This window comes from Platichthys flesus, chromosome 2 (genome assembly GCF_949316205.1).
Source record: "Platichthys flesus chromosome 2, fPlaFle2.1, whole genome shotgun sequence".
Lineage (NCBI taxonomy): Eukaryota > Metazoa > Chordata > Actinopteri > Pleuronectiformes > Pleuronectidae > Platichthys > Platichthys flesus.
The window spans coordinates 11925204-11949725 of NC_084946.1; the positions used below are offsets into that span (position 1 = coordinate 11925204).

General features: G+C 40.2%; 1 protein-coding gene across 1 annotated transcript; it reads right to left on the minus strand.

Annotated features, from left to right (window-relative positions):
* Nucleotides 1-740: 740 nt before the first annotated feature.
* On the minus strand, nucleotides 741-18458 carry vstm2l (V-set and transmembrane domain containing 2 like). The gene is made up of 4 exons (XM_062411509.1): nucleotides 18180-18458; nucleotides 3425-3594; nucleotides 1951-1995; nucleotides 741-1840 (listed from the first exon to the last, which is right to left on the minus strand). Exons 1-4 carry the CDS (start codon nucleotides 18292-18294, stop codon nucleotides 1532-1534), a joined length of 639 nt encoding a protein of 212 aa, XP_062267493.1. The 5' UTR covers nucleotides 18295-18458; the 3' UTR covers nucleotides 741-1531.
* Between the last annotated feature and the right edge of the window lie 6064 nt (nucleotides 18459-24522).

Genomic DNA, 24522 nt, shown 5'->3' on the forward strand with positions numbered 1-24522 from the left:
GCTGGTCAGAAAGAGTATAACATCATTTAGAGAGGAAGTTAATGAGCTTCACTGAGTGAAATTTGTATTTAAGTGTAAAATAGGCTAATATTTAATTCTATATGGAAAATGAAAACTACTTTACTCAACCTCTAACTCTCCTTTAATCATGTTTGCCTTTTGCCTATTCTGGCAGATTTGCGGATAATAGCTCAAGCTCCTATAGTAAATATTATTATGAACACTATTGAAATTGTATCACTCAGTTTAAATAAAAACCACACAAGACTCATCTTAAATTGCTTAAAAGAAAAAAAAGATCTTATGGTTCATCAAAACTAAATTTCCTTAACTGAAAAAATTTAATAATTTGACCAACTTAAAATAATAAATTAAATCAAAATTGTGTTGGTTCCAATAAAAAATGGGCGTTTATTAGTACAAGTAGTTGACTTTACTTTGGATAAAGGTTATTTTGGTGGGCGAACAATTGTCTCTGTGTAACTTCCACTAATGACAATATTTTTCCAAAAGTACTTAGTTTTTCCTAAAATCCTGCATTTATTAATCCTATGTCAAATGATAAAAAACTAAAGATAGCAAACTATTATTTGTGACGTCACAGCAACACTTATTCTGACGCCGTCATGTTCCCTGTGCTGTTTCATCAACAATCAGCTTACAAACCTTTGAATTCCTGTAAATTCTTTGAAACGTGAATTCAAAACACAGAATCCTGAAAAAAAAACCACAAACTTCACTTCAAATCAATGTATTTAACAGAACAGATACCAAACATCAGCACTTAGAACAAACACAGTCAAGGGGAGATGAGCTACATGTAAAAGGCTTCGACCAAAGCTTATACTGAGGTTGAGGATAAAACAATGAACAGAGCATGGTTGTGTTTTGGTTAAGTAGCACAGAGGAAATGAACATACACAATAATCTATATTACAGTCTTGATGCAATGAATGCATACATTCATATTTTAACAAACATACTAGATGTGGTTTGGAAAGCTAAATACATGTTCGTAGTTTTGTGTTCTATTGCAGGTTTTGGTGCGCTTTAGTAAAAGATAAGAACTGGCACATAGCAAAAGGAAAGGGTCTATTGTGTGTCTGGATCAATGAACCCAGACTTTACTCTACTATTTATGATAATAGTAATTCAGACTCTACTGCCATTCACTCTAACCTTGTGAGTCCCACTCAAACTAAATAACTCAATGAAATCAGTCTTTGTCGTTATAGTCTGGCTCTAACATTAACATAATACTATAACATAATTTTAATCCAAATGGAAATAAAAAAGTACAGACAAAAAAGCATAAACATAATCATATATACTTTCAATAAAAATATGCCCTTTATTGGCATTCAACAGCATTGGCGTCCAAACAGAGCGAGCATAGAGTAGATAAACGAACCATGAAACACAAAGTGTCCAGTTACAAGCGACACCTCAGCTCTGTGGTGACGTGTGTGAGGATGAGCGTCCCTCGTCAGAGACCATGCAGACAGACAGACAGACAGACAGGCGGCTCACTCTAAAGCACACAGCTCTCGTTACAGTCAGTGCTGCTGCCGGCTGATCTCCTCTTCAGTTCCCTGCCCTCGGTCTCATGGTGGGGGTGCGGCTGGTTCCCATGCAACCTGCGGCTTTGCTCCCGTGGCTTGACGTCGTCCGGCCCCCGACCCCTCACCGGCTCCACCTGGAGGTAGGCGCGCACCCGGTGGTCCTGTGCCACGGTGCCGCTGAAGTCAATGACGCGACACTCGTACGTGCCCTCGTCCGACGGCTTGACGCTGGAGAGACGGAGCCTGTGGGAGATGTTGCTGCCGGCTACTTTGACCACCTGATGGAGAGACAAAAAGAAGACGGCAAACACTTATTCATAGAGTTAATGGTGCATATGTCTGATCTTGACTTTACTTAGTGCATCAGCTGCTGTCAGATCAAACTCACGCTGATTTTGGTGGCATCTTTGGACGTCTCCTCCAGGGTTACAACCTGCACAGAAACATGAGCGATGCTTTAGCAACAGAATCGTATTCCTTGCAACATCCCATAGCAACAGAATATCATTGATGTTTTTGTGCAGGCTTTACAGAAATCTTTGCTTCCTTGTGTTGCTGATCTATAATTTACTCTCGTGGCTGAGCTGTATCTACAGCAGGTTTGTGTTTGTATGTCTGCATGCTTAGGCTCCATCTGTGAATGTGTATGCAGAGGCACAGAGGTATTCTTTTGGGCATAGGTATGAATTATGCATGCAGTGTTGAGAGATTTTGAAAATCTATTTCTTTCTAAACGCCAATTATAGTGTCTTGAGGCACAGCAGGGGTGCCTGTGAGTTCCCCCATGATGGGAGAGGGTAAACCTGTTCCCCCAGTGCTGACAAATGCTAATCAGCAATTATCCCATCGTTTTAATGCTACAGGGTTTCTGCCACAGCTAATATGGCTTTTCCCTCTCCACGCTATACACAGAGCTACAGAGTCAATCCGAGCAGTTGTGTCCAAATAATAATAAACTTGAAAAAAGGAAAGAAGTATTGGAGAATAAAATGCTATGCTAAGCAAAATGGTCGCCATGAAAAATATTGATATGAGGGAAGAGCTCTGCCATGCCACGACTTTAAAGCACTACCAAGTGCAGGAGCATCTCAGTTAAAATGAAATAGTTCCATTTTCTTTGTGTTGAGTATGTGTTTCCCAGATTCACTAAATATAGTTTTTATAGCTTTATTTTTTAAACATAGGCAAAGTACAAAAAGTAATTTGTTTTTTTATCAGCCAGTTAGAAAATATTAAAAGACAATGTTTGAATGATTTGTTCTTATGAATAGATACAGAGGGCTACATCCTGGAAGGTCACCAGCATAGCACAGCACCAACATACAGAGACAAACAACCACTCACACCTACAGACTATCTATAGAAGAATATGTTAGCGACCTACTAGGACGCTAGGGACATATCACCAGTTGTGCACCTTTGCGTCTTTTGGTGCTCCAGCCTTTTAGTCTCAAGACACCCTTTGGGTGGTGGTGATTATTTTGATTGGACTAGAAGCCAACATTTGCCGGGTCTCTGGCTTGCTCTGACTGATCACTCCTGGTCAGCAGAGGGGGCCCTCTCTGTCCATGTTCCCATTCTTGGACAAAGGGTCTCCTTGCAACTCGGCTTGACAGCGCTTGTTGCTTTGTGACAAAAAGTGGGTATTGTTACAATATGGTTTTCAGTATCTGAGTTTCTAAGTTTGAATTTTGAGTTTTGATTGTTCCACTCCCGGCTCAAACTTGGGCTTCCTGTGGTATCTCAACTCCTATTTTTAAACTAAGCAATATAGCTTTCCCCTGGCAACTGAAAGACTGCCCCCTGGGGTTCAAGTATCACTGCACCTCTACATTCACCAAAATCAAAACAGTGTAGCTTACATAATTAGTGACCTGGGCTGACTTCTCCTGCCAGTTGCCGTGGCCCTTGATGTACCACCACTGGATCTCCAGGGAGTGGGAGGGAGAGCCCGCCCCGCGGAAGGAACAAGCCATCTCTACATCTTCACCACTTTGCGTTGTGATGTCATGTGGCACCTCTGTAAAAAGAGCTAGAGCAAGAAAGGGTGGGAAAAAAGAGAAAGTTTAAGGGAATGATGGACTTAAGACATCCCAAAGAATGACAGAAACACAGATTTCTATTTATCAGTTTCACTGGTGACACTGCTGATCCCACTTCAGCAGGAAGAGCAATAAAGCAAGGGGTAAACCAGCACTACTTCTTGGAGGTTTGGACATAACATTATTTTCTCTGTACTGACTTTTGAAATTGTCCATAACTCATCATAACAGCACATTTTCCATCACATAACATCTGGATGAGCGTGCAGGAGGCAGGAAGCCTAAGCTCAGGCAACACAGAAGCAACACCTAGTCAAAAACACTCCTTCAGGTGTGAACCTTATTCATCTTTCTTTAACCACACTGTAAAAATTCAATGATAATCAGCGTGCAGTTTAAAATTGAAGAAACAAGAATTAATGTTAATAGATGAGACTATAATTAATTAAGGGACATTTTTGGATTCAATTGAATTTGATGAATGAGATGAAGGATTTTAGATATGGATCAAATTAAACTTAGTGTGTTACAATTACATTATTATATCAATTGTATTACTATATATATTATCATATACATATAACATATACTAATATATTTTTATATAGTTACTATTATGACATTAAGCTGTGTAATGGAATATTTAATTACATTTCACAGCAAACAATTATCAATTCTGGTTCATACAATTCTTCCTAGCTACGGCTAGGGACCAGAGCACCCATGTCACTTTGTCTGACTTGGAGTCAATGGCCCAGAACAATGTAATCACATTTGATTTATACGAAATAGGCCCCTCCTTTCAGAGAGGTAGAATGTTTATCCAATCAGCTCTCTGTGTGTTGTCTTCAGACTTAGATTCAGTGAACCCCTTCGAAGGTCTCACTACACATTTACATGAGGCTCTGCTTAGACTCAGTGAAACCTGTTTTCCCAGAGACCCCTGCTGTTAAGACCTTTTGTCTCAACAGAGGCACAGAGGTATCTCCAACGAATACACATCTGAGTCTGCCAAGCTGACCCTCACATGTTTTCAATCTTAAACACACAGGAAAACATCAGAATAATATTTCAATCTTACAACTCTCTCATTCCTTGCATGAAACTTAACTAAATATAAAATCTCCCATCACAGCTGAAACAGTAAAGAAGTTAAAAACCAGTCAGAAACATTAAAATACATTTTACGAAAATATTTCCCTTTATTTTCTACAATAACCATGAAATATAATGTCCTCAGACTCTATAGTTTATTAGTTGTGCAGGACAACATTTATTTTGACCATTCCAATCATGAAATAGTTAATAAAGTGTATAGTAAAAGCATAAAGAACATACACCCCGCATTGACTGAATGTAAATAAAAAGTGGTTCAATTTAAGATTTATGACCAAACACACATATGAGACGAGGATAAAAGATGGACAAGCCAAAAACATAAAACATCCGGCCTTGGCTATCACCTGAGATAGTTTAGACCATGTAGCAAAGTAAGAAGTTGGCCATCGTCTCTGTAATTGACATTCGCCTGGCATTGTACGAGGCTGATCTCAGGGATGGACGGGTAGATGGAAGATAAGAGGCTGAGAACAGAGGGACGGTGTCGTTTGACTGACTGGGCCCTCAGGAGTCGTGCCCTTGATGCACCGCTGCTTGCGGCCAGGCAGTGGCCTCATTTGTCAGGAGGAGACGTACTGTAGGGATGGAGCTGTGCAGGTGCCAAGAAGGTTGGAGGAAGAGGGAAGAGAGGAGCAGAGAGAAACGAAGGATGAGGGCAGAGGTGAACTGAGGCGTGAGGTGAGAGGAAAGAGCTGAGCAATATGGGACAGTGAGAGAAAGTGATAGGAGAGGCGGCAACTAGTTTTCTCCCAGGGTTGGCTCTGCTGCAGAACTTATCAATTTCAAAAGGAACAATCAGAGCACTTAAAGGCTTGTGTTTAGGTTTCATTCCTAAGCTAAGAGATAAAGTGCGGACAAAATGTCATCATACGTAGGATTCACAACAAATGTTGAAATGCTTTCCTGATAATGTAATGTATTGAATTATGGCACCTGGTTTTGTCATGGCAACATGAAGGTCCTTTATGAATGAGCTTTAAAAAAAACAGCTCACTCTCGCCACTTGAGAATAACTCTTTTTACTTCTCTAGGTTCCATATTATGTTAATTCTCCCGAGACTAAAAAGAGACAGGTGCAAGGACACGTTTCAGTCTTCCTCAACAGTCCATTTGCCTTTTTATGTTTTATAGTGTGAATCCTTGTTAGGACGTTGACAGATACAAGGGCAGAGAACATACTTTCATCCGTTTCTCATATTCTGAGGCATATCAGAGACCCGTCAGCCACAACTGGGTCATGCAGGAGAGAACTGCTTTACAACACACGGCCTGAAGCGAAGATACTGTGGGACTAGTCTGTGTATCTTACACATTAACATGCTTGTGAGAAAAGACATTATATGTGTGTAAGAACAAAGATTCTGGTTTGATTTTTCAATAGAAAATTGGCATTATATAGAAACGACTGACTGCTTCATTTTAACCTTTCACTAGATTCTAAGACAGGGACACAAATAAACACTTATTGGAGCAGACCAAAGTTTTTTTCGAGGTGTGATTTTTTTTTCTGTTCTGTTCTGTTGAATAGTAAAACAAGACAAAAGACATGAAATGTTCCTGAACTGATTCCTGGTGATTCTGCTGCCCAGCGGGACACATTTCCTGTAGCTAAGTATTCCTTCAGCGCCGACTGTCATCACAGCTGGCATAATGAATCATTTTCATCTGATGATGCATAGCTTTCCTGATGGCAGGGAAATCAGCATGGGAGGATAACAATACAATACAATCTGCACCAAGCAATCCGAGAGATCAAAAATAGCAACGTTTGTTATAAAGTGAAATGATTCATACATTAACCCGTACTGTTACATGAACCATAACCTTTGAAAAATATATTTACAGACACATCTATACAGTGTGTGCTATTAATCTTAAACAAATGATAATAGTTTGACTTTTACACAGTAAGGCAGAAACATTACTGGTGACAGGGAAGATAGAAGTCCACAAAGTCCTATCATTCTCAAATTGAAAAACATTTCTAAAGGCGGAGATTAAGGTAAAATGGGTTTAAGTATGTGTCTCTCATACATAAACATGTTTGTGAGAAAAGACATTTGTGGTTTTTAATTCCTAAAACAGTGCTACATTTTTCACTTCAAAAGTCTTTTAACATGTGCTTTATAACGATAAAACCTATTTTTATTTCCACTTTTCTATCATTTATCTTTACATCTTATTATTCAAAGGTTCCTCTTCTTTTCTTGAATGTCTAATGAAAAACAGAGGAGGTGAAACAAAACGTATTATGATGTCTTGTATTAATGTGTTTTGAACATATGGGGCCAGAGCTGAAGCCTGGATTAATAGAGAACTTCACTGTGCGTAATATGTATGAGCAACACAACGTAGGGAGGCCCTTCTATCATATGGTTTTTTGTAGTATTCTATGTAGGAGTTTTTTCCCCGAGATACAGTCTCAACATCTAGCAGCAGAGCACAGACAGCCGCATCTGTCACTTTGAAAGAATGTTTCTGTTCACAGAAAGCACACAGAGCCTGCACAGAATGATGATATGGAAATTTATTCAATCTTAACTGAATAAAGTAATACTGACATTATTACGACACAATAACTCAATCAACAGAACATGAAAGGTTTGTTCCGTTCGATAGAGAATCGATAGAGAATAGCATTGGACCAAGTATGGGACCTTGGGGGACACCAAGTGAGATGGTGCTATGAGAAAAAGAGATTCTAATAGAGACACTGATGGCTGAATAAAAAAGAGGAAAACAAGTTCAAAGCAGAATCAAAGACCCTCTTCTGCTGGTTTAACTTGTGAATGAGACGCCACTGATTTGAATATGTAAAAGGAGGCTGATGGATCAAGGAGTAGGAGGATCAGAGTAGTTTCTGGAGTCTGCAGCTATGAGGAGATTGTAGTGTCAGTAATGCAGATTCGGTCCTGTGAAGGAAAACACAGAGATGATCATTATGACATTGTGACTTAAAGAAATGCAGCCACCACATGCATGTGACATGGGTTTGGATGAAGTCTATCGGATCAGTTAAGTTGACTACGGTTTCAGAAGTGTTCAAAGTTGTCAGGAAAGTTCAGGTTCATCTGTAATGCACTGCTTTCTCTTTTCAGTCCGGTGTGCAGCATCAGTAAACATGAAAACACGGCCACAGCACTGCACGATGGATGGGACTGGACCAGATTTCTGAATGGGTTTCCTGGCTTTAGTTCAATGATGAATTGTTTAAAGTCTGCACGGAAGAAGTATGACGGTGAAGTGGTGAAGAATTAATGAGGCTAACGGAGTCTCTACAGCCATTTGAAACCACAGTGTGTGAAGTCAAAGTCGAGTCAAGGAGAGAGACGTATTTGAGTCCTGAAATACTCTCAGGAGTGCAGAGCTACAGCAGGACGAGCTTATAGCTGCAAGGTAATTCCAACACATTGCCCCAGCCAGCCAATAACGCACGATTTTTCTAAATTTTCCATGTCTTTTCTTTCTCTTGTTTAAATCCTTTCTTAGATCTTTCTCCATCCTTATGTCTGCCTTGCCAGTTCACTTACATCTCCCACAAATCTCCACCTCTTGTTGAAAGCACGGTTGTTTTCTCCTGTCTCCCTTTTCTATTGCCCTTTCCTTCTTACTTTCTACCGATAAGTCCTACCTCCCTTTTCCACTCAAGTCTCTTCTATACCTTCACCTCCCTTCCTCCTTTATTCAGCTCCCCTCCTTACTTTCTCTTCCTATCTCTCTGAGTGGCCCCTCTGTGTCTGTCTGGCATAAAGAGATGCTTCCAGCTCTCAAGGTAGCCCGCTACATCTCCTGGAGCTTTGCCCACTGGCACTAACAGGTGTTCAGTATCCTGGGAGACTTACCCTGCATGTGTCATTGTTTGGCCTATGGCTTTATTCATGCTCACTATAATGTGTAAAGTGTAACATCTCACTGTCACAAATGAACCATAATGAAAGAACATTGTGTACCTTTAAGAATTGGAGGCAGTTTCTTTGGACATCAGCATCTTCCTGCAACACTTAAGATACATGTTTCTCTCCATCAGACACAGATAAATGACTTCCAACAACAGAACTAGAGCATAATAAATCTCAATTCAAGAAAGAGACTATTCTCTGCAACAGATGAAAGAGGAGGACAGAAAACACATATGGTCTCCTCACACGATGCTGGAAGCATTGTTTAAAAAAAATAGATCAGCAGTTTTACAGACTCTGCTTCCTTTTTGTTTCTTTCACCTCACAGATGAAATAATTGCTGTAATATTCTTTCAATAAATGTAGACTCAGCAGAGAAGGATCAAAAGACACATTTGTAAAGATGTTACATTCTTTAAATAGACCACAGATGCAATAGAAATTACTCTTTTCCGTAGTAAATCCAAAATTATAAAGACACAAACAGATGTTAGTTATCTTAGATATTGTTTCTAAGAAAAAATTATTCTTGATCGTTCCCCAACAAATATGTCATCAGCCATGAAATTATAAATTCTGGTCTTTCAGACCTCAAAATACACTAGAGATCACATTCACTCATACACAAATTAATACAACACTTTCTTTATGTTATTAACACCTCACACTCTCAAACTGATATAACAGCAGTAGAGGGGAATGTGTGGCTGAAAAATGTATTAATCATTCATTATTTGCATTGTTCCAGTCATTTAAAATCATCAATCAATCAAATTTGATTTGTATAGCCCATATTCACAAATCACAATTTGTCTCATAGGGATTTCCACAGCTCCTCTTATTCACAAATCAAGATCAATGTACCATCTGAAGACATCCCCTCAGGAAATGTGATGGGCATTCTTTTAAAGCATCTTAAATTATTCTTCAATAAGACAGAAGTTTTCTATGTGCCCTTTTCAACCTGCCTGTGAAACAGGACTTGTTGACAAACAAACTGTCGCCTGTTGAGAGCTGTGCAAACATCAGGCCCTGACAAGCCGACTTTAATCCCAGCAGCGTCACCAGAAAAAAAACTTGTTTGTTTCATTTATACTACTACATAGCCCCTGCAGAATAAGTTTGCTTGGCTTGGCCTTGTCCACGAATAGATGGTCATAAAGGCGGTACTGACAGGAGTGTCTTCCCTTAAGGAAGGGGACCCTTGTTTGGAGAAGCATATATAGTACATGCATTTTTGAAATGGTCCTCCTTGGCATTTTCACTCTATTGCTCAGAGTGGCGATGATGGAAGCAAGGCCACGGGAATACAGAGGCGGCTGCTCGCTACCAAGCAAAGACTCATTAAAAATGAAAAAGGAAGAAAAAAAGAATGAAAGCATTGGAGGACATAAAAATATATCAATCCCAAAAGAGAGCACTCGAGTTTGTTCGGGTCCCAGGCAAAATGAGAGGGATATATCCAGCTTGAGAGGCACCGTGAGGTCAATCCATCGATCCTCTCTTTCCCTCTCACTCCCACCTCCCTGTCGCAGCCGGAGCTTGAACTGATTGAGGATGACTTGATTGCACAGGCCTTATTAGCATGGAAGAAGAGCAAGTGTGACATCCACATCTTTCCTCATCAATTTGTGAGAGTCAGAGAGGCCTGCAGGGGGAGCTTGTCACCAACACAGCTTGTAATTGTCTCTGTCAAACCATTAAAGGGCGATTATTGTATTCGTCTGTGTTTTTCCTATAGTCAACATACTGATAAGACTGACTATGAGGTTATTCTCTTCATCCACATCCAGAAAATACAACACTGTGGTAGCTGTCTGTTGTTTAGTGGTAAAAGGTTGTGAGTTGAGAGTCTATTCTTAGTTTGGCTGAGTGAAAGTTGCTGCCATGGAAATACAGAAAAAAATCTCTCATAAAACACAAAATATGTTCCAGAAATAAAATATTATGGATTGACTGGTCTGGTCTATGTTATATGCTGGGGGGATAGTAAATAAATACTTGAAACGGACACTTACTTTCAGTTAATAGTGCGTTCATGGGACTATATCAAGCTGCAGTTTTAAATACGTTTGGAGTTTAAGTTCAGTACATAGCAGTACTATGCTTATGGTCCAGTAAATACAACATGTCATCCACTGCATAATTGTGGCTCATGTGTGTGTTTTTGGACAACTGTGAAGGTCCATGGCACGAAGACAAAACGTAGATTTGATTCTGGGAACTGTTGTTGTAAATTTCAAAACATCCACATAGTCAAAACACCAAAATCTAATGCCTTTATCATTGGCTCATGCCTTGTTTTTTTTAATGCATGCAATTTGTCTTTATATTCCACTCACAAAATGGACCACAACATACAATAACCACATTAAATCCCATATGGAAAATTGTTATTTCTTAAACCACACACATGCTTGACAAAACATTTTCAAGTTTGAAACTGCAAATGCAGGTTGTAAATGTTGTTAATTGATATGAAATAAAACAATATCTATTTGAAATAAAAAAGAAGGCACAGTCATTGATACTTTTCTTCTTAACAGCCATGTAACTCTTCTGTAGAACCCAATCAGCAGACTGACATATCCCCCCCTCCCCGTTTCTTAATATGACAAGGAAAGACAAAAATATTCAGTTAAAGATAGAAGATTCAGTAATAACTAAATCTTCTCTTTAGTCTTCTTTCTATTGTCTTTTCTGATATTTTAAAGAAAACACAAATACAGAGAATAAATTCATCTCCCGTACATTACAAAGCATGAAATCGGGGGCTTTGTGAAAGTTTGTGTAACCTTAAAGTTACCTAAAGGTGTTGAGAAGATAAACAAGAAAAGAGAGGCATTTGAATTGATGTCCTAGGTGGAAGAAATCCTTCTTCAAGTTAAGGGCAAACATTTGTCATCGGAAAATGTGCCGCCTTCCGGGGACAGCCAGTACAATCGGGTTCATTAACTCTATACTTCTACTTGAGACACAACCGCAGGGAGCTGAGAATTGATTCATTGAAATGAAAAAAAATAATCAGACATAGTACATACCAAGACATAGAAATCCTTCCGTCATGCAAATAGCCACTTAACAGAATCCCTGTGGGAAGAGGTATTTCCCTAATTTGATGAATGGCTTTAATAAACAGGAAAGCCCCGAAGGGGGAACTATGTGGAACCATGAAACAACAAGCTTCTGAATAAAGTACATATTTATCTTGATCCTAAAACCCTTCAATCCTGCAAACAGACCAACTGGAGGAGGAAATTACGTTATGTTCATATTCACTAATATGGGGAGAAACCTTTATTACTTTCTACTGGTCTAGAAAGTAATATAGGTTGACATGAGCCTTTCACAGAAACATGTTTGCTGATAGGGGCCAAACTTATTTTATTTTATTTTACAGAGCTAACGATGCAGAAAAGATGAGCCTTTACGTACATATTAACATCGATTATTTTTTTCAATTAAAGTTCTATATTGGTTGTATTTCCTTTTTATTTATAGTTATTTAAAATTAGGTTTATGGTAAAACTGTAAAATGTAGTAATGATGGATGGATGGATGGATGGATCGATCCAGACAGACCCATACTGGGATCAGTATCTGTCCTAAAAAATTGTTTATAGTGTCCCTACACTAACAGATAAGTCAAACTTACCTCTTAATATAACCCTTAGTTTGAGCCACAATCTTGTGTCTTTCCATTTATGATGCGGTTTGTTTTCTGAGCAGTCAGTAAAACTGTGTTTGTTAATATTACTATCGCACTGCATTTCTGTATAGCACAGGCACAAGTACAAGTGACAGCATACAACCCATCGTGGGAAATAAAAAAACAATGATGGTAAAGCAAAGGAGTATTCTCACCATTTGGCAGAAAGTCAATACTGTACTTGGTATGGAATCAGTGGCAGGGCAAACAGACACATGTCTCCTCAGGGAAATAATCACTTGCTGAGACACCTTCAACCTCTATTCAAGTAGGAAGGTGAAATAATGAAATGAGTGGAGGCGGTGATCAAGCAAGCAGCTGTCGGCCTGTTCCCGCCAATACAATGGGTCTGCAGGGCGAATTTTTCATAGCCCTTGGGAAACAAGATTCAGAGGCTATTTCTGCGTTTCCTCCCAGTGTGGGCAAACACAATGTAGCGTGTGCTGTTGGCAACACAAGCCTGAAGCTCGGAGGCATTTTGAGAAATGCACACTGTACTCCATCTGGACTCCCCAGGGAGGAAAGGCAACATGATGCTCTGTTCTACAGTGCTGCCCTTGAGAGCCGTTTACGTGATGTGTGTGAGACAGGGAGAGCTCTCTGCTTGGCCCGATGTGTCCAATCTGCAGCGATCCACAGAGCTAGACTGGAGCTGAACTAATGAGAACTAATGAGTTCCCCCTTTCATGAAGTAGTGCTATCATTTCAGGTGTGAATGTAACGTTAGCAAATCGGACAATTCAAGAGAGTCGTGCACAAAGACTGCACCTCAAAGCTCCCCGTCTATAATGGGGACTGTATGATAAGAGATAAGGATGCACACAAAAGATGCTTACTGCCACTGTTAGGGCGCCATCTTTCCTGCCTTCTCTGCTTCTTGTGATTCAAGGTTTCAAAGACATTTCTTCAGAGCCAGAAAACCAGGCTATCGTCTTTCTGGTGGTTCAGAACGCATTTAAAGGGCACATATTATGTCCATTTTACCACAGTTGATATGGTTCCTTGGGGTCTTAATGATCCTTGGGGTCTTAATGATCATTAAAAACAGCACCTTCTTACCCTGTCTAAAACAGCCCTCCTCAGATTGACCTGTTTTGAGTGCCTAATGCACTAATTAGACTGATCTCTGAAGAAGTTAAATATTTTCTCATCAGTGGTGCCTGACAAACACATCAGAGAGGAAGCAGCTGTCCCTTCAAAATGTGACTTGTTGAAACTGAATCCCGTCTTCAGCATCCTCTTGAGGTGTGCATTTCTTCAACATCTCCATTTATTCTCCCACCAAGCTTCTGCCAGCACCCTCTGCTGTGACAGTAGTACTGTACAATATGCTGCCCCCTCCTCCTCATGCACAGTCAGAGCTCCATTAAATTGAAAGCCAATGCAAACTGCCTGGGCTGGTCGTCCTCATTAAGAGGACACCAAGCAGAGGACTGGCAGAGGATCCCAGACACTTTGGAAGCCTAATGAATTTGGTACACGCCTCCACACTGTGCGAGCGGCACGCTCACGATGGATAACAGGATGAACGCCGCCATGGAGCACTAACATTGCGGAGGCTTGCACTGGAAATGAAAGGTTCAGAATTTATGATGAAACCATGTGTGGCTGCATCAAGGTTTTGTATTATTTGCCGTCTGCAAGGATGACATCCCACATCACACATGTAAAAACAACCGTGATGGTCTCTCCTCTGTCTTCACCCCTAAGTCAAACCCTCACACATCTGGCACACAGCGCGGTCAAGTTCCTGATCCATCTCACATGGTAATTTGTCTGCACACGGAATATACATTATTACAATGGGGGGGGGATTCAATCTATACTTCAGCTCAAGTGAAAATGAAGGGTGCAGGGGCTGACGGGCCCCAACCAGACGGACCTATCTGAAACAAATGAGCTGAATCTAACAAGCTCTCCTCAGAACAGTGAATCCAGCCTCTCTGCTCTACATCAAAGCTCAGCTCACCACGGTTTGAGACCATTTATCCAGAAGCCAAAAAAATATCTTGTGGATTACTTGACCACAAAGAAAAAAACTGCAACTCAATCTTATGCTGCTGGAGCTGCTGTTGTTCAAAAGTGAACATAAAAGGCTCCACACACTGAACCATTTCTTCGTATTACTACTCTGAGACACAATGCGGGAGAGAGAACACAGCAATTCAAACCAATGCTAATTAACTCCATTTGGGACGATGCTATCGATTGATTTTCTAACCTGTCCGTGACAGTCAATCCATTTGGAGCCACGACACCTGTCAATAATGCTTGAGCTAAAGCTAACTCACTAAGCAGAGACGGTTCAAGGGACGGCCTGTGATGAAGAGGTTATATCAGTATCTAACCAGAAAACAGTAAATCTATGTGCCATGCTGCTAGAGGAAGGTAACATTGCAATTAAGAAAATATGTAAATTATACAATTACTGATATAAAGAAATATTCCCTTATTTGCATTGTTGAAAGCTAAACAACTTAAATATAAGTAATGTTTTTAGCAGCTGTCTGAATGCATATTCAAAAAGCTAGCAGAGGATGTAGATCACCTACTGCATGAAACCAAAGTCACAGACAATTCTTGCCGCATGGCAACCAGCAAAGTTATTTTAGGCTAAAAAGACCAGGCCCTCGTCTAAATCAAGTGGCAACTCACGGTGACATCACCCACTGGTTAGTCAGAGCTTGCATGCGACCTGCACCCATTAGATGGTACTAGCTGTCAATCACATGTTATCCATGTCCCAATGCAAGATGAAGATTTGAAAGAAAAGATTGTGACGATAAACTACTGACATTGTGGATCAGAGGAGGAGTATCGCATTTTACTAAAGACTTCTACAGAAACTGACCACTGCAACCAGTGGCGTTGGCTTCTGCTGGTCATTCAAGAGAATACAGGTTTCAGGCACTTCAGCACTTTCCAAACCTGGAGTCCAGCTCCATTTATTATACTGTCTTTTGTCTAAATGAGTGGGGAGAGAGACACAACTGCACTTTCAATGGTCACCGGGCCATTAAAACTGCCCAGATAGGGGACTTTGCACCAAATTATGGTTTAATGCCGCCATAGTACACCAGCTCTTTGTACAACTTAATCCAGAATACCATGACATGGCCCCATCATCTTATCCCATCAAAAGCTCTTGAGCAAATGCAAGAACTTATGTCAAGTAATGTCCAACATGTCTTGTGTTTCAGGCTTTTTTAATCAGGATCCCTTCAGTGGTTTGTCTCCTCCCTCTTAAAGTCTGTAGTATAAGTGTCACTTTCTGCAACTAATATCTACTACTGCTACTTCCATGAGACGGTATCTACTAAACAACTCGAGAAACAGAATAAATACGGGATAACTGTGAGCAGCAAGGTCTTTAAGTTATGAAACTGCATCTGAATCTTTCTGTTGTTACAATACCGATTCAAATGTTCAAGAAAAACTGTTTGCAGGTTGTCCCCTACTACTTTTATTTATAGGACAATTCAGGTTTACCGCAGGTTTCACACAGTTTATGAACACGGATGGTCCTATTTCAGTGGATTTTTCATCACTGCGGAAAGACTCTGACAAGTTAATGAAATAAAAGCTTTTGACGTGATAGATCAGCAAACAGTAAAGCTGTCAAATCGTGTATAGAACAAATCATTTCACTACGAGGCAACAGCAGAAATATGTGTTCAAGATCCAACAGCAGAGTTTTGTTCCAACACCCAGCGAAAATGAATTATGATAAAAGTTGCTACAGTAGAGTAACAGTCCAACGCCTTCACCCACCTCCATAAAAAGCAAATAGCGCAGCCTCCTCTCTCCTTTGGGTTCATACTGGAACTGTAATTTGTCTTAACAACACTGAAGGCATGTGTCCTTGTTCTTTCTTTAGATGGTTCACCTTGGCTTACATCATCTTACAAGTTCATATTTCATATCCATCAAACTAAATCTCCCGCCAAACCTGGTAGCAAGCTTTTTACGTAATATACTATTGTAACACTCACACTCTTGTGTAGTTTGGAAGTTCATATCGATCTTTATACAACTGATTTGAAGTAGTATTAGTGTCAAACAGGCCACACGGCACCGATTGATGCTAATTTCACACAAAATTACACTTATTTAGCAGAATTGACTAAAGGCCTAATTATAGTCCTGCGACTGCAACCGCGGAAGGCCACGCAGCTGCATCGACGGATCCGTTTTGGTTTATGCTTCCTAAACGTGTTGCGCGTGTTGCAACGCAATTCACCGCCAGAACACTAGGCGGAGTAACTTTTTTTTTCGAAAACAAAACACACAAAGAAGAGACGTCTTCTTCTTCTTCGTCGAATGTTTATTTACATCGCCACTCCGGCTCCTCATAGCCTATTTCTGGCGGACAAATCGGCCAGTCAGTGACGGGTTATACAAGTGGTCATACTTTCGGATCTCTTCTGCCAAGTGCTCTTCTATTTGGTCAATATTCGTTCTTCTAAATCTTCCGTGATTTCCGCGTATTGTGGGACATGAAACCGGAAACTAGACTCCGGACGGGATGTAGTCAGCCGACCAATCACAAGCCTTGCGGGCTGCGTGAGGCCCGCGTCGTTTTGTCGTATAGTTAGAAAAATTGGCGGACGCACGCAAGCCGCCAGAGGGCTCGAAAGGGGCGTGTTGCGTGTCTTGCGTGCATGCGTGCGTCCGTGCAACACAAGTATAATTTGGCCTTAACACTTCATAGGTTAAATTTCTATAGCCTGGTGGCCTTACGCACATTTTGGAATACTTCTGGTTTAATTTCAGGAAGGGACTTACTCTTCCGGTTTTTCCATTTCGTTAATTCTCTAATGCAATCTATTTAATTATGACAAGAAACAATAATAATATTTTAATGCAGGCAGAGCAGATCTTAAAAAGGAAAAGATTTCATGTTGTTTCCCTTTATCGGGTTATTAGGATCCTGGGAGCCTCGGGTCAGAGAATAATGTCTGTGCCACAGGTTGAGTGTTAAAACTCAAAAACATCAATTGAGCTGACCATTGGGACTTGCTGCAGAAATTCAGGTGTGATTTTTCGGTTTACAATATGGAGAGCCTGGCCTCTGGGTTTGAATCACAGGTGAGTCATTTCTGTGGAAAGTCAAGTGCTTCATTACTCATCAGTCCCTCACCCCCAAAATCCAGGTGCCAGAGACTTACAGCTCCCATTATCTTCAGCTGCAGTTGGAACATAAAAAAGGACTTTGATTGGAGGTGGGTTGCAAGAAATCCACCTGCTTCAATTCATGCTGTTGCTAATCTGTCATGATCACATCAGGAGCCGTGGGGGGACAAAGAAAATCGGAAAGCGTTTGGCATGTTTTTTTATATTTTATGCATATTTTAGTCAACATCTTGAATTGTTTTAATTTTAAAGCGATTACTTGAAATCATCTTAGTGCCCTTATTCTTACCCCAATAACCCAGTAATAATCTACCACCATCTGCAGGGTTGCCATCTAATTGTGAGCAGAAGTCGCTTTTCAAGAATTTACTTTAAACTGAAATAATCAAACAGACTTTTGTTCAGCAGTACAAGGATTAGAAAAACACTTTATGCTGAGTCTGTCAAACAAAACAGGTTGTGCTGCAACTGACTCTTCATCTCTCTGAATGTGGGGTATATGATCATCTTCCTGAATGATGGAAAATGATCTGTTGACATCATATGGATGCGAAATTACTTTCACCGTATTACACCATGTTGAAAAACAATAAAACATGAATAAAGTGCACATTCAGAAGTGGTATCAACCACATGTTCATCTTCATTAAAAAAGCATGAGCTTCTTCTCAACCCTGATTCCACCACCTGCAAACACCGGATCACATCAACTCACCGTGTCCGGAGACGTAGTTGTCCACCTCGGCGTGCGCCACCTTCACCGCTGCGTTAAGTTGGAGGTAAAGTCCCGCGTACTGTAACATCCCCAGAATCACTCCGAAGCTGCCCATGGCTCCAGCCGGTGTTTGTAGCAGGGGCTTGAAGCGGTCACATGAGGCGGGGCGCGTCGGTAGAGTCTCCCCACAGGCGGCGGACAGGGCAGCAGCCCTCACGCGCACACAGCTGGAGCAGGAGCAAGAAGAGGAGGAGGTGGAGGAGACGGGTCTGATCTGCAGGAGGAGATGACGAGGACACCAGGCGGAGGGAGACGCAGTCCCGGCAGTTGCTGCGGCTCACACCGACGCTCAATTAAGCGGAGGGATATCACAGAGCCGAGCGATTTCACTGTAATTCCTGCTCCTGTTTTTATGTTTATGGTGATTATTTGATCTAAATAAGAAGATGTTTTAATGTGTCTACTGTTAAAAAAAAAAAGTACATTTATTTATGTTATTTTCAATTTTATTTTCTGGGTTCCAATATTATAAGGGTTACAAGACAAATTCCTTGGAACAGTTCAAGGGATGGACCTAGCTGCATTATGGGAATTGCACCTGTTCAATATCTTGCAGAGTGCTACTTAAGAATATTGTAGCCGCTGCCATGTTTGGAGACAACCTTAATTTAGCTTAACTTAAAGGGATAGTTCACCCAAAAATGAAGATAACGTCATTATCTACTCACAACTATGTCGATTGGAGGGGTGGGCCAAGTGCTCGCATCCTCAAAACACCTCTTGAGTTTCATGGGTGAACAGTGTTGCAGCAGAATCCAACACAATTGAAAACATTAGTGACCTATCTTCGAACAGAATAAAACAACAATATAACATGACTTGCCTCCATACCACACAAGCATGGTGTCCTCCCAGTGTCTGGTAGCCTCAACAATCAAATTAAACTTAATTTACACCATATTTTAAGCCTAAAAGTCTGCTACCAGAAGTAAATATGCTAACACACCTCCTGCGTTGTTTCCTTTGTGTACCGGCTAACATGAACACGGCTCCTGAGGGGGATTTCAGACGACATTTAGTCTAAAACACGGTGTAAATAACGCAGATTAAGGTTGAATCTGAATGTCTGGGCTCACGGAGACTTGAATGACACCGCAGGAGCAGTGTGTTTTGTCTTGTTATGTCAGGTTGAGGCAACAAAATCCAAAAGGTCCAGTTGTTGAAAGCCGATCAATCCAAAAAAACAAATCACAATGCAATCGTTTGCATACTAGGTTGATATAATATGTTTTTACACTTCTCTCCTTGTGTCTTTGTATTTCTGTCAACATAAATTTTGCACCATAACAATGAGCACTAATGCATCTCCACGTCAACTTTGCACCAGGGATTAAATACCCCTCACATTCCCTGAAATTCTTTGACTTTTATATAAAAGCTCTGTTCACATCACAATCACCTTCTCTTCTTCTATTTTCACAAAATAACCATTTGCATAGTGAGAAAATGTTATGATACAATGAGGGCACGGCCTATTTTAATGAGAGAGGTATTATCCCTTCACATATGTGCAGCCTACATACACATTTGTTCTTATGTGTAATTAATTATTATCGAACAATGAAACTTGTTATTTATGCGGCTGACTCTGATCCATCAGTGCGTGAGGATTAATCGTGGAGCTCACAGCCAGTATTTCATAGATTAATTGTCTTTTTTATTAAAGTTTTTAAACATTTAAGTTGTTATTGTGAAGGCCCACGTTTATATGAGATGTGTTAGCGTCATGTGGGGCCCTGAAATCAATGTGTTTGTTCAGAGTTTAATGAGGTCTTTAATTCCAAGGCACCTGCTGGTTTCTGTTGGTGTCAGCAATATTGGAGAATGATTTGTTTGGGGCTTGAGACATTTGGGACTTCCACAGCTAAAAGCCTCCTCCCTTCACATACCAGCCTGGACGGATAGCACCAATTGAGGAGCTTAGCATCACCTCACAGCTACAAAGGAAATCCAGTTAACCTTCGAGGGCTTTGAGAAACCTTACTATATTTCAGCGTGCCTGCTCCAATATAGGCTCATACAGGTGGTAATTTCCCCCCCTGGCTCATGCTTGGAGAACTGAGGGTGAAATTGAAGCTGATGTATGTAGACATGAGCCCCAAAGACGGACACACCACCTGCCTGGTAGCTCTGCTCAGACAGACCATGAGATGTGTGTGTGTGCATGCATGTGTATTGGAGATGATGGTTATACAGCACAAGGGCCGTTAAATGTAAAATGAAGGGAGCGAATTGGGAGTGTGACTCAAACTGGGAGTGGATTTCAAAGTCGACAGCATCCACTGAAGCTTCATGACATCAATTATTTATTGTGCTCTCTTTGACACATTGAGCCGCTTCTTTTACCTGCTGCTTTTACATAGCAGAGCAGAGCAGTGTGCTCCTCTATCGCAGCAAATCAATCTGCAATCAGCACACAACACGATGGTATGCTAAATATGACTGCAAATTACTTTTTTAGATATTAATTATTTTATCTTTATTAGAGAATATATAAATGTTGTATTTTACTCTTAAAATGTGGAAATGTGGATCACCTCCAGGTACCATGTAGTGCCCTGGCAGAAAATTCTTTAAGTCAAGCAATTGATTTCTATTGTCATGATTTTCAGACAACGGGCCAATGAAATTTTAGCAGCAAGTGCTGAGAAACTGCAGCAATCATACAAATGATTTTGATAAATATACTGCATTTAAAATGAGGATGATTTGAAATGTATTAGCCATTTGTAGATGACATAGTTATTAATACTGCCAGTGTAAAGCCAAACCGATAGTTAATAATTCAATCAAACTTTTATTTGTATAGCCCATATTAACAAATCACAATTTTTCTCATTCTTCAACACTGCAGTGTATAGCGTTTCCTTGATATTTTCACAGATTTCTTGGGAATAATGCATTATCATGGATAAAAAACTCCATGTGGTTCATCAGCTACCTCTTCAACCTGCAGCAGTATTTAAACCCCTGCTCAACCCTCCAGACTCTGGCAGATCCTTCAGTCTATATGTATATTTAGTGCAATATAAACCTCCAGGCAAAGTTCTTATCTGTTATTCCAGCTGTCATATTTGCAAGTTTTTGATTCTGAGTTCGACTGTGCTCAGGTTGTAGAAGTTTTCCCCATCTCCACACTTACTACCCGTATCCTGTTTGAATCTCCTCCTCCTGTCTCCAGCTCTTTGTTTGAATCCTCGTCTCATTGCCTTCCCTTGTCAGTCAGCCTGTCCCCATTAACAGAGAATCCTTATCCGCTCTTCACCTGCGACACTCCAACAAAAGGCACTGGCGAAAACAATCCATCCCTCAGACAGACAGACACTGATGACATTAAATCCTTTTCCAATCTGCTTCAGCCTTCCAGTCTGTGCTCTGCATTTTCTGCCACCTTAATTGACTCATTATAATATTAGCTGATGTGGCTAGCTGGCTAACAATGTATTCCAATGGAGTGTCATTTGTAATGCTGCTAAAATACTAAAAAGTTACCAAAATGTGAAACATATAGTTCTGTATGGGACATTATGTAAAAAAAGTACAATTTAGGCATTAATTGTTTTGAAATGTTGGTGTCGTGCTCCATTTAGAGTTCAGAAAATGAGTAAAAACACTTTAAAATGAATATTTGCCATATCTAATTTGTTTATTATCTTTGAATAACTTGTACTTTCACGTCAGTATTTAATTTTCTTTTAAGAAACACAACTTTAATTGTTTATCAGGATTAATTGTATTGTATTATTTGAGATTATATTTTGTTGTATTATGTTGTTATATATTGTATTGGCAGCTGTATTCAAGCTAGCTCCTTCACTGGTAGTGCAAATGAGACTGACGGATCTTTAAAAGCTTTCCATGTACCTAACTGACAAGTAATATATTCCTGTATCTTAAAAACAACTCCAGCACGTTATTGAGGCTCTTCAGGGTCCTTAAATCTAAACTTGCTGAATGAACCTCTGTCCCTATACTCTTTGAAATGTAAAAACTTAAACGGTAAAGCTGCTTAACTGACAAGTTAGAGGAAATGTTTCCAGTGCTCTGTTTACCACATTAAATAACAATATTGCTTTTGGTTCTTGACTGTGCAGTGACCTCAAGCTTTTCAGCAGCTCACAAGCTTTCAACATCATATAACCGCTGCTTTAATGCACAAGGTGAGGGTGCAGCTGCAGATTTCTCTTTTCCATCCTTTACATAGTCCATGGTGATTTAACTGTGTGCATGTGTGCATGTGAGTCCTGAGACGTCTTTTCTTCATCCAATCTCTTTGCAGTGGCCAAGATTTATAGCCTGAAGATGGAGCAGGTATCTCCTTGAAAAGCATCCTTTTTTGTGAGTCAAATGTAAGAAAATGTGCCACATACCTGGTGAACATTTGCAGGGTTTACTCTCCGTGAAACGTGTCTCTCTTGGGAGTCCATGGGATTAGGCTGATGGAACAGAGTGAGACATTGGTGAGTCTTCTGGAATCGCTGTGCATCAACTCTACATCGTAGGAACCATGTTGATTTTGAGGACATTTAACTGAAGCTAATCCCACTTCTTATCCAGCATTTTTGTATGCAACAGTAACTGACTTGGTTTAAAAACAGAAGGATGTTCAGCAGTGAAAACATTTACACAATGATTTTAAAAATACTGTTGAAAAATATTCCTTCATTTACAGCTGCTGAACCACCAGGCCGTAAAGTTTCAAAACCAAATATTTTGTACATAAAAACAAATTCAATGCCATTTGCCTTCACTAGACCCCTACACCACGACACCAGTAGGAGGAAAGTATTTTCACGCCCCACAGAATTCATCACTTCCCAGTCAGGCAGATCGCTGGCCGGCCTCCCTCCTCTGTCTCCACCTGTCATCTCGCTGACTGTTCAGGAAAAATCATATGATGGCAAGAGCCTCGCCGCCATTTCCTGGTTCACTGGACGCAGCTTTGCGCTCCACTAAATCTTCGCTGTTCAGTTTCTGGAAAAAAAATTCCTGGCTGCCCCTGCGAAGCGAAGATGTCGACTAGCATCCCGTCAGTACAGCAGGTGCGGCACATTAACCCTCTTTCTGTTTACCGACTTCCCCATCAAGTTAATGTGGCTCGACAGAAACATGCAGTGAATAAAGATAAGGGTGGAGCGGTGAGGAGTGTCTCGTGCATCACAAGTGAATGAGACGTGCTAAATATTGGCAAAAAAACAAATTTATGAACTAATTATAGTCAGATACTTTTTTTCTAAGTGTCATGATAAAATTCTGTTATAAATAATAATTGACTTTGTTATAAACATATGAACATAAATCAAAAGTATCCTCTCACTCAATAATCACTCTATATAACATAGCAGTCGATTACATTATGGTTTGTTAACTGTGGACCCACCTCAGTGTAAGGACTAACTAGATCTACTCTGTAGATTAAGTTAATACACCCTCATTAGAAAAAAACCAATTTAATTTAGAGAAAGCTTAGGTATGACATGTATTATAAATGCAATATCAAGTTATTTAATTCTTATAATGATGATACAAATAGAAAACGAAAGGTTACATTTGTAAAAACCTGAACCCTTTGTACAAAATAATCAGTTTTGGCCTGTAAACAGCTGAATTCATCGGCAGCATCAAGCAGTTTCTTTCCTAGAAAATTGGGTAATTACACTCAACTTCATCTTTTAAAATGGCAGCTTATACCACTGAGCCCAGACCTTGTGTCTTACTTTCTAGGGGAAAACATCTTGGAGAAGGCACATCTCCACCTGATGAGAAGATGGAGACACTCTAATGCTCATCTCAAGCTCCAGCAGCTGGTTCGCTCGGATTAAAACAAAGAACAACGTCTTGATCAGTGAGCTTAAGAGATGCTGGTAGGTGGATTTTGTTACGTCTCTACCCATCTGTTTCCAGTGTTTGTTCTCAAGTTAGCAACCTTCCATATGCTGGCCGCAGCTTCTTAACTACCATACAAACACTAAAGTGGTATCGATCTCATCTACTCTCGGTACTAAAGGTAATAAGCACACCAACAAATCAATTGATTAAGTCCATGTGTTATTAAATGTGAAGGAATGAAAATGAAACTGTGGTAGCTCAGATGATAGCACGTCATGTGAAAGCAAGATGGAGCTTTCTTGTGTTGTCAGAGATTGTCTTCCCATTCACACTGTCAGGGAATTCATATTCAACACAAAATAAATGTGGAGTCAAATATTCAAATAATATTGCCATCATGTAATGCAACAAGTCTTTGTTTGGAGGAAATACAATAAGGCCAATTGGCTGGAAG